The sequence below is a fragment of the Canis lupus genome, chromosome 12 (assembly GCF_048164855.1).
Source record: "Canis lupus baileyi chromosome 12, mCanLup2.hap1, whole genome shotgun sequence".
NCBI lineage: Eukaryota > Metazoa > Chordata > Mammalia > Carnivora > Canidae > Canis > Canis lupus.
This window is the reverse complement of record NC_132849.1, coordinates 3,867,984-3,878,288: the sequence shown is the minus strand read 5'-3', so window position 1 is coordinate 3,878,288 and position 10,305 is coordinate 3,867,984. Positions and strand designations below refer to the sequence as shown.

At 44.0% G+C, this 10,305-nt stretch overlaps 1 protein-coding gene across 1 annotated transcript; it reads right to left on the bottom strand.

Moving 5' to 3' along the window:
• Positions 1 to 4,466: 4,466 nt before the first annotated feature.
• RPTN (repetin) lies at positions 4,467 to 8,913 on the bottom strand. Its single transcript, XM_072768893.1, has 2 exons — positions 8,767 to 8,913; positions 4,467 to 8,069 (listed from the first exon to the last, which is right to left on the bottom strand). Exons 1-2 carry the CDS (start codon positions 8,902 to 8,904, stop codon positions 5,214 to 5,216), a joined length of 2,994 nt encoding a protein of 997 aa, XP_072624994.1. The 5' UTR covers positions 8,905 to 8,913; the 3' UTR covers positions 4,467 to 5,213.
• Between the last annotated feature and the right edge of the window lie 1,392 nt (positions 8,914 to 10,305).

The window sequence follows — 10,305 nt, the reverse complement described above, 5'->3', positions numbered from 1 at the left end:
TTCTGAGATTGTGAAATCAGTAAATGGTGGATCTAGGTTTTTAAATACAGGTCTTCTAATTCTAAATCTCTCTCTTCTTAAATAAGTTTATCTATCTATCTATCTATCTATCTATCTATCTATCTATCTATCTAAATCTATTTATTTATTTTAGAGAGAGAGAGTGCGTGCACATGTGTGCAGTGGGGTGAAGGGCATAGGGAGAGGGAGAGAAAGTCTTCAGCAGTCTCCACACGAGCCCAAAGCCCAATGCACTGGGCTCGATCTCATGACTCTGAGATCAGGACCTGAGCCGAAGCCAAGAGTTAGATGCTTAACCAACTGTGCCACCCAGTTGCCCCTAAATCTGTCTCTTTACATATAGTTGGTCAGTCACTGTGCTTGGTGTCATAAATACAACTGAATAAGATGCAGTTGCTGCCTGCTAGGATCTCGCAGCTTGGTGTGGGAAATGTGCAATGTGATAAATTCTGCACTACTAATAGCTCCAAAGAGATGCTGTTAATTAATAGAATAGATACAATTTTGCCAGGTGGAGGCTTAGGAGAGTAGAGTGTTCCAGTGGAGGAAATGGTATAAGCAGAGGTGTGGAGGCTGGGCAATTGTCCAATTAGGCTAGAGTCTAGGTGGCATGTAAGGGCATATGGGGAATCAAGCTGGAATGTAGACTGAAGCCAGATTACAGAGGCCTTCTCTGAGCATTTGGTGGACACTTACACTCATTGGGCTTGCACCTTGAGTGCATACTCTTTTTGATGCAGAGGGCACGATGGTAACAAGACAAATAAAATCTGTGTTCTTATGAGCCTTAAGTTCTAGTAGAGGGAAAAAGACAATAAATAGGTAAAAAACCCCAAGATTACAGATATGAAAAATCCTGAGAACAACAAGAGAAAGAGGAGAATGTGACTGAGGACTACTCTTATGGACTAAATGTCAGAGAAAGCTTATTCTGGGAGGTGACTCTTTAGCTGAGACTTGAATGAAATAAGGAACCAGTTACACAAAGCTGGGGAGAGGACCCTTCCAAGCCAAAGAAATTGGTTCAGAGGTCTTGAGGTGGGAACCAGCTTGTCCTGCTAGAATCACAGGAGGAAGGCCAGCATAGTTGGAAAACAGCATGGAGTGGAGTGGTGTATGATGGAGTGTGGCAGAGCCCCATCCTAGGAAGCCTCTGGGAGAATCCTGGATTTTATTCTTAGTGTAATGAGAAACTGAGCCTTTTACCCAGGGGAGTGATCTGATGTGGTTTCCATTTCACAGAGGAGTAAGGAATCCCATCAGGAAGCTGTTGCTGGGTTCTAGGAGAGAGACAGTGGAGAGGGGGTTGAAGACATGGGAGATGACAAGAATGATGGGATCTAGTCTATACTGTATTTTGAGATAGAAACAAAGGGACTCGCTGAGGAGTTTGATTTGGCAGAGAGAATGACTAAAATAAAGAATGTCTCTCCTAGACTTTCACTTGAGCAATATGGATGGTCCTACCTAAACTGGGGAAAATTGAGGGAGAAACAGGTTAAGTCAAGACTCCTGTTTGAGAGTGCTAAGACTGAGATGCTATTTGATGTCCCAATGAATATGTCAACAAGATAATTAGATATACAAGTCTGGGATTTGGGAAAAAAGTACGGCTGGAGAGGAAGACCCGAGAGTCTTAGAAATAATGGCTATATTTGGAGCTGTAGGACCAAACAAGATAATCATAGTTAGAAAAGAGAAGGAGGCTGAGGAGTGAGCCCCAAGGGGAAGATGACTTTTACAAAGGAATGGCATCTTTCTGGTGTAGGTAGATTTGGAGGTCATATTGTGAATTAGCTTCTTGGTGTGCGTGATTCAGAGTTTAAGAGTAGAGACAGGGCTTAAGGGGGACGATCTTCTGTTTGGTCATTCCAGTTGAGGAAATTTGGTGGGTTGCTCTCTGGCTTAGATCCAGAGAGCTTCTTTTTTGCCTGCTGCAGAGCAGTCAGCACAGCTCAGTTGGATGTCTCCCTGCTTTCACACCTTTTTAGGGTGCACCTCCTTTCTTATCTTTTAGCCTGACGGCCTGGTTAGCCCCCAGTCCATGCTTATGTTGTACCTATGATGAGGAGTTACCCATATAAAATTTACCTAACTCCACTCCTGAAAGTAGCCATTTATCTTTATTCCAAACATCTCTCCTACTGGTTTTCCTCTTGTTTTCTACACAGAAAACTTTTGAAGCTCCTACTACTAACAGAAAAAATTCCAAACTCTTCATGGTGGATTTTGAAGTCCTCTGTGATCTGGTTCTGTTTGTCCTTCCAGCTTTGACTGTCTGCTTTCTTTTTTTAGTGTTCCCCTGAAACTTCCTTCACCATGTGGCACTCGTGCTGTTCTGCCTGCCTACAATGCCTAAATCCCTCCCATTCTTCACTGCCTCACTGACCCACTGAGAGCCTCTAGGAATCCTTAGCAGCTTATAGATTTTGAAACCTCTCAGCTTTGGGTTTATTCTCCATCCTCTAGTTTAGCTTTCTGGGGAGGGTCTCAGTTATAGAGAGCATTTGTGAAGAAAGCCCATCTTACCCCTGAACAATTATGCCATTTAAACAGCAGCCAACAGGGTACCTGGGTGGCTCAGTGGTTGAGCATCTGCCTTTGGCTCAGATCATGATCCTGGGGTCTTGGGATTCAGTCCTGCATTGGGCTCCCCACAGAGAGCTTGCTTCTCCCTCTGCCTGTGTCTCTGCCTCTCTCTCTGTGTCTCTCATAAATAAATAAATAAAATCTTTTTTTTAAAAAAGGAGCAGCCAATATATGAGCATCCCCACTGAGCCTAAGGCCCAAGGTAAGCCATGACCCTTCTCATCCCCACTCCTCCAGGATCATGACCCTAGCTTAGATGCTTTCCTCCATGCAAGCTTCTTTCAGCCCTTCTACATATTTACTTACTCCCTGCATGGTGTCACGACAGCAATTTTCTTGTACTTATGACTTCTTGCCTTATTGAATGGTTGTTTGCTGTACACATATTTGTTACTAGATTATAATAATCTTGAGGAAAAGGGCTGCTGTTATAAGTCTATATATCCTTCCTATAGTGAATCCAATGGCCCTCAACATCCATTTTTATCTCCTTTTGTATTTTCTAGACTCCTTTGAAGCTAGGGTTCTGGATGTGAATTATGTGTTTCCAACTAGATGTGTTTACATGATATTTGGAAGGTACAGTGATTTTTGCTGTTTCTTTTGTAAACAGAGTTATGAAATATGGTTGTTGACTGGCAGATTTGGGAGCAATGCCAGCAGCTTCTGGATCCCAGGTTTCTGATTGCTGGATTACAGTTCTGTGGATGTCTTGAACAGAATAGTTCTGGAGTTCGCTTGCTAATTTCTAATAATCCAGATGTTATAATTCTAGGAATTAAATGTCCTATTGTTTACAATATCAAAAAGATTGCTGTTTCATTCATTGAGCTTTGACTGAGTAAGGGTTAAATTTAGCCTCTTTTGTTTGTTACTATGTAAATGTTACTATGTAAATGTTTAGTTGAATTTTTTCCTGAAGCCAGACTAATTTCCTCTATCTGCCCATCTATTCAGCAAAAGATTATGAGTGCCCCTGGACCTTGATGGCTGCACTAAGTGCTGAGCTGTACATAGTTGAGTAAGTTACAGTCTCATTCCCAGTTTGGTAGGGGTGGTAATCACAATAGTTTGTGTGCAAAAATGAGTGAGAATGTAGAGGAAGGAGTACTTGGAGTTTGCAGGAATGCTGCTCAGAAAATGAGATGTTTTAGTTGGGACACTGAGGATGCCCAGGTTTTTACCTGGCAGAAGAGGGAGATACTCCAGGCTATGGAATGGTATATGCAAAGACATGAATTAATGAAAAGACCATGGTATACTAAGAAAAGGTCAAGTCCTTGGTATAGCTAGAGCAATGGGTCTCCTAGTAAGGGCCTTTCATGAGACTAACCCGGGTAGGTCATCTGAGTCAGGTAACGAAGGGCCTAGATGTTATGCTAAGAAGTATGAACTTCATTCTAAAGTCCCTGGAAGCCACTGAAGAGGAGGGAAATTAAAGGCAGTGGAAATGGAGAAGTGGGAAGAGATCCAAGAAGTATGAAGGATGTAAGTCTTTGGCAAGACTTAATGACCATTTGCATGTGGAGGTGAATGAGGGCAAGAGTCAACTTTGACTCCTTTGTGGGAGAAGGAGATAAAAATATTTAGATAAATTTCCTTCGACTTTTTTTTTTTGATTTGTTTTATATTGATTCCTCTTTTTCTTTTTCCTCTTCCTCTCCCTTCACTTCCTCCCCTTATCCTCCTCCTCCTTCTCCTTTTCCTTCTTCTTCAGTGCTCAGGAACTCAAAGAAAAAGGCATCTTAGAAGTCAAGAAATGAGGTCTTATTCTTGGAAAATGGCACCAAAGTGAAGACAGGGTAGCATGTCCCCATCATGAAGAAGGAAAAGAGTCATTGAGATCATTGCTCACCAATCATTTATTGGGTATATTAATACAATTCCACAGATTTTCTTTGAAGGGTTTTCAAGAGCTATGGATGGACAGTTTTGGCTTGTTGGAATTTGTAAGCAGATGACATATGCTTTCTGTTTTATATGATCAGAAACTGGGTAAGTATGGAGCTGGAACCAGTCCAGTCAGCTGTAGTGATAGCAGCTCAAGGGACAGCCCCTGTGGCAAAGGATGGGAAACTTGGCATGTTATGGACTTCAGAGATGACTCTCCTAGAAGCCTCTCACCATGTTTCATTGTAGTGTAGGCTATGAGGTTTGCAATTTCTGGTGTTTCGTTCACAGGAACCCAAGATCATCAAAGCCCAAGTGTCTTGTCTTCAGGCTATAATATATATCTTCAGAATACTTTTCCTGTTTCTGAACTTTTGGGAGAAGTTTCTGCTATTCAATGATCCAACCATGACCCACCTAAACAGAGGGAAAACCAGGAAATGATTTAAATACCCAAACTAACCAAAATTGGGATCTGATTATGTCTCCCAACTTACCACTCAGATTTAACTTAATAGAATACCCTAGAATTTCTACTCAAAGAATGAAAATGCCCTAAAAGTGAGTACTAGTATTCAAAAGCATCCTTGCAAATAGATATAGGAGGGAAGGAAGACGTACATTTTCAATCTCTTAAACAGAAGTAAAGATAAACTTGACATGTAGATTTCTTCTTTGGCTTCAAGTTGCTTTAGCTGTGGTGTGTGCACAGCCTAGTGCTGATTCCTTTTCTGATCTTGTACATAGTCATAGAGGGGATTGGGAGCAGGAGCTGCCTTGGTAGGGTAACTTCCACCCTGTTCTCTCCTTGGGAGCCTCCCACCCCTCTGGGTGGGATGGAGGGTCAGGTTACTGGGTCTTCCCTGGGAGCCTTGCCTCTGGCTATTCTCATTCATTTGAAATTTTTCTCTATTAGCACAGCCTTGCTCAGTCCCATAAGATTGTCGATCCTGGGACCCTTGATACCTTTCTTCCTCCTTAAGGGTTTGCCTATCCCATTGTTGCTGACAGTTTTGATTCTTGTCATCAGTTTCCCTGTCTCGACGCTGATAGGTGTGTTCATCTTCGTGAGTTTGTCTGTCTTGTGGTTGACGAGCCTGTTCATCTTCATGGGATTGTCTGTCTTGTCGCTGTTGGGTCTGTTCATCTTCGTGGGTTTGCCTGTCCTGCCTCTGATGGATTTGCTCACCTTCACGGGTTTGCCTGTCCCTCCTCTGATGGGTCTGCTCATCTTCGTGGGTTTGCCTCTCCTGTCCCTGATGGCTTTGTTCCTTATCATGGGTTTGCCTGGCCTGCGTCTCCTGTGGAGTTTCTTTATTCTCACAACCATGTCTGCCCCAACTTTGGCGGCCCTGCTCTTCTTTGGCCTGGTGGCTGTGTCCATCTCCATGACTTTGCCTGGCCTCGGCCTGTATGTGGTCCTGCTCACTACTACATGATTGCCAGTCACCCCTTTTGTAACTACATGGCCTTTCTTGCTGGATTTGTGCTATGAGTTTGTGTTGGTGGTATTGGCTATCCTCAGGCTCCCATGCCTGATGGCTATTCTGTTGCCCTTCCCTAGACTGGAATCTCTGCCCTTGATTTCGGGTTACTTCCTGCCCCAGAGTCTGTTGACTTGGTCTCCCTGACCTTCCTGATTGCTCAACATATGAGTCTCTGTTTGTTCCCTCACTCCCTTGGTGGTAACTATTTTGTCCTGTTTCCCTAATCTCTGACTGACTATAGTGAGAGCTCAAGCTCTGTCTGTCTGACTGATCATAATGATAACCCTGGCCTTGTCTGTCTGTCTGGCCATAATGAGAGCTTAGGCCTTGTCTTTCTGTTTGGCTATAATGATAACCTTGGCCTTGTATGTCTGTCTGACCATGGCCATGGTGAGAACCCTGGCCTTGTCTGGCTGGCTGACCGTAGTGAGAAATCTGGCCATGTCTGTCTGTCTGGCCATAGTGGGAACTCTGGCCTTGTCTGTCTGTCTGACCATAGTGTGAAATCTGGCCTTGTCTGTCTGTCTGGCCATACTGAGAACCTAGGCCTTGTCTTTCTGTCTGACCATAGTGAGAAATCTGGCCTTGTCTGTCTGTCTGACCATAGTGAGAAATCTGGCCTTGTCTGTCTGTCTGGCCATACTGAGAACCTAGGCCTTGTCTGTCTGTCTGGCCATAGTGGGAACTCTGGCCTTGTCTGTCTGTCTGGCCACACTGAAAACCTACGCCTTGTCGGTCTGTCTGACCATAGTGAGAAATCTGGCCTTGTCTGTCTGTCTGGCCATACTGAGAACCTAGGCCTTGTCTTTCTGTCTGAGCATTGTGAGAAGTCTGGCCTTGTCTGTCTGTCTGACCATAGTGAGAAGTCTGGCCTTGTCTGTCTGTCTGACCATAGTGAGAAGTCTGGCCTTGTCTGTCTGTCTGGCCATACTGAGAACCTAGGCCTTGTCTGTCTGTCTGGCCATACTGAGAACCTAGGCCTTGTCTGTCTGTCTGACCATAGTGAGAAATCTGGCCTTGTCTGTCTGTCTGGCCATACTGAGAACCTAGGCCTTGTCTGTCTGTCTGGCCACACTGAGAACCCAGGCCTTGTCTGTCTGTCTGACCATAGTGAGAAATCTGGCCTTGTCTGTCTATCTGCCCATAGTGAGAAATCTGGTCTTGTCTCTCTGTCTGGCCATACTGAGAACCTAGGCCTTGTCTATCTGTCTGACCATAGAGAGAACTCTGGCTTTTTCTGTCTGTCTGACCATATTGGGAGTCCAATTTTTGTCTATCTCTCTGACCATATGCTGATTCCTGATCCAAACTCCGAGACTGTCCATAATAAGAGCCTGATTCCTGTTGGTTTATTTGGCCATAATGAGAATTGTGAATTTGTTTCTCACTCTGATTTAAGGCAAAGATATATCCTTGTCTTTTAGACTGACTACTGCTAGATTTATGACCCCATCTTTGATCATCACAGGAGTCTCTATCCTGTCCTTCAGACTGACCATAGCGGGAGTCCCTACGCTGTCTCTCAGACTGACCATTGCTAGAGTCCCTATCCTGTCCTTCAGATTGACCATAGTGGGAGTCTCTATTCTGTTCCTCAGACTGACCATAGTGGGAGTCTCTATCCTGTCCCTCAGACTGACCATAGCGGGAGTCCCTATGCTGTCTCTCAGACTGACCATTGCTAGAGTCCCTATCCTGTCCTTCAGATTGACCATAGTGGGAGTCTCTATCTTGTCTCTCAAGCTGACCATAGTGGGAATCCCTATCCTGTCTATCAGACTGATCCTGGTGGACATCCTGGTTTTGTCTCTCAGACTGAGTACAGTGGGAGTCCTGCCTTTCTCCTTCATGCCTCTGCCTCTGTTGTCTACCTCTATTTCCTGGAAACTTATGGTCTCGTGTTCCCTCCTCCTCTTCTTGCTGAGAGATTCTATCGCCATATGACTTGTTATCCAGTTTATGATAGCAGGCTTGGGCCAATTGGAACACCAACAAGAGATATTCATGAAAATCAACATATCCATTTCTGTCTTTATCCAAGAGGCTCAGGATGGTTTCCACTGTGTCTGGGTCATTTGGTCTCTGTGAAAAGATTAAACAAAGAGCAAAATCAGCTGTTCTCCTGTAGATACTAAGATGTGTGCCAGTGTCTACAACCCAGCCTCTTCACTTCTGTATGAGCCTTCGTTGGTTGGAAATCATTAATCTGAAATGGCTTGGGCTTGGTTCTAGTCTTTGATCAACTGGTCCTCAGAACCTCATCCCTTGTTGGACCAGTTGGGGCATGATTATCCCATCCCATCACATGCTATATTGTAATTATTTTTTACTGTCTTCATTCTAACCACAGTGTGAGATCCTAGAGGGAAGAGAAGCTGGTTTTATTCATGTCTGCATCCCCAGTGCCTAGGAGGGTGCTGGACTGGAATAGGTGTTCAATGACTTTTTACTGAATGAATGAATGAGAAGACACGTGGACAGAAATCAAGACATGAATCTAGAATTTCTTCTGAGAAATGATTTCTGGTTGGAAGTTGTATTCCCTCCTATTAAGCTCAGCTGTAAGAAGGTGTGTGTGTGTGTGTGTGTGTGTGTGTGTGTGTGTATGCCTGTGAACACGTGTGTCTGCTGGGAGAGAAGTACTGAGGAGCTGCCTGAAAATCATAGCTACAGGGTAGATGGAGCATGACCAGATCAAACAAAAAAAACATCAAGCCCTCGGATGCAGGTATCAGAATCACTCACACTTGACTTCATGGGGCCAGAGTCTGCATCTTACCCGGAGGATATCTCCAAACTCAGCTAAGAGCAGCTGCTTCAACTCCTTCTTGCACAGCAATGTACATTCCCCATTCTCTTTAGCGTATTTCTGGAAAACCTTGATCACAGTGAGTATGCTGTTCAGAAGTTGAGCCATTTTAGCAAAAATGAGTGAACCTAAGAGAAGAAGGAAGATTCTTTCTGTGTTTAAGATGAAGACCTGAAGACAGCATTCCCAGAGGGAAAGTGGCCCTTTTTGGTCAGGGAAAGAAATTTTAAAAATGACAGAGCCCCTTCTTATCCATATCTCTCACTCCCTTTGACCCACATTTAGGCTCCAAATATCATGCACTGCAGTGGGAGATGGGTGCAAACTATGGATCCCTGACTAGGAAGTAATAATTTCCTAAAAAGGAAAAACCTATGGTAGGTGGTTTATATATGCCCCCCCCCCCCACACTCCAGGTGGGACTTGATTGATTGAAACTCATTTTAGAACAAAAAGGAATGGGGGTCAGGAGATCCATAGAGGCAGGTCCAGAAGCCAGTATAGTAAGACAATTTTCCACCAGCTAAATAGACCTCACTAAACAGTCCTTAGTCTTCAAATGACTCTTGCTCAAGTGGAGAAGAAGGCTAGAGTCTTTTGCCATGGTTCAAGCAAACTCTCTGGGGGGCTAAATTCCAGCAAGCACTTCTGGCCTGGATGGTCATTTGGGATATGCTTATAAAATAGAATCAATTAGTATAAAAAGTATTACAGATAAAAATGGCAACCCAAATTAACTGCACAGATGATAGGAAGTGTATATAATCAGCTAGATTCCCATTAGCCATGTTGGAAGACTAAGGTCTTTTAGGATCTGGATCACATGATATTTCTTCCTGTGGCATAAAAATTCTAGTTACTGCGTTTATAAGCCTCCAAGAAGCCCTTATCTGCAAAGCACATTGGACTTCCAAAAGCATGCAGTGATGCCTATATGGATGCATGGCAAACAATGAATGGGACATACTGAGTTTCTTATGGCAATTCACCGCAATGAAACTTGAATGTTACTGTGGCCCTGTGGTCTAGAGCCTTAGACCCAAAGAGCCCTAAACTTCTAGGTCTTGCCTTACTTGCACGAAAGGTCAATGCTCCACTATGGGAGACTAAGCTATCCACTGATAGTTCTAGCCCTCCGTTTTGGGATGCCCAGGACACGCTGAAACAAAGGCATGTATATTTTACAGGCTCAGAAGTGGGCCACCTCAGCTATCATCATAGTCTCAGATAGAGCCAAGAAAAGGAAGTAGGGTTCTACTCAAGCCTTTCATGCACAGACCTCCCCAGCCCAGCGCATTATAGTTGCCATCAAAAGCCTTGTGGATATTGCCATAACATATCCTCTCTCACACCCCCTCCATGAATGTTTTCCTTACCTGCTTAAGAAGGAATGAGCAGAAGATTGAGAAGCCAGAGAGGATACTGGAGACTTGAAAACCCATCCTATTTATAGGGGTTTTAATTGTCCTGCTAGACCATCCCAGGAGACACCCATTCTGTGGTAGAACC

What these genes read in the sequence shown, in the direction of transcription:
- RPTN (XM_072768893.1), bottom strand. Translation starts at nt 8,904, where the DNA reads ATGGCTCAACTTCTGAACAGCATACTCACTGTGATCAAGGTTTTCCAG. An exon ending in AGTTTGGAGATATCCTCCGG is followed by an intron (nt 8,070 to 8,766) that starts GTAAGATGCAGA and finishes ATCTTTTCACAG; the next exon opens with AGACCAAATGACCCAGACAC.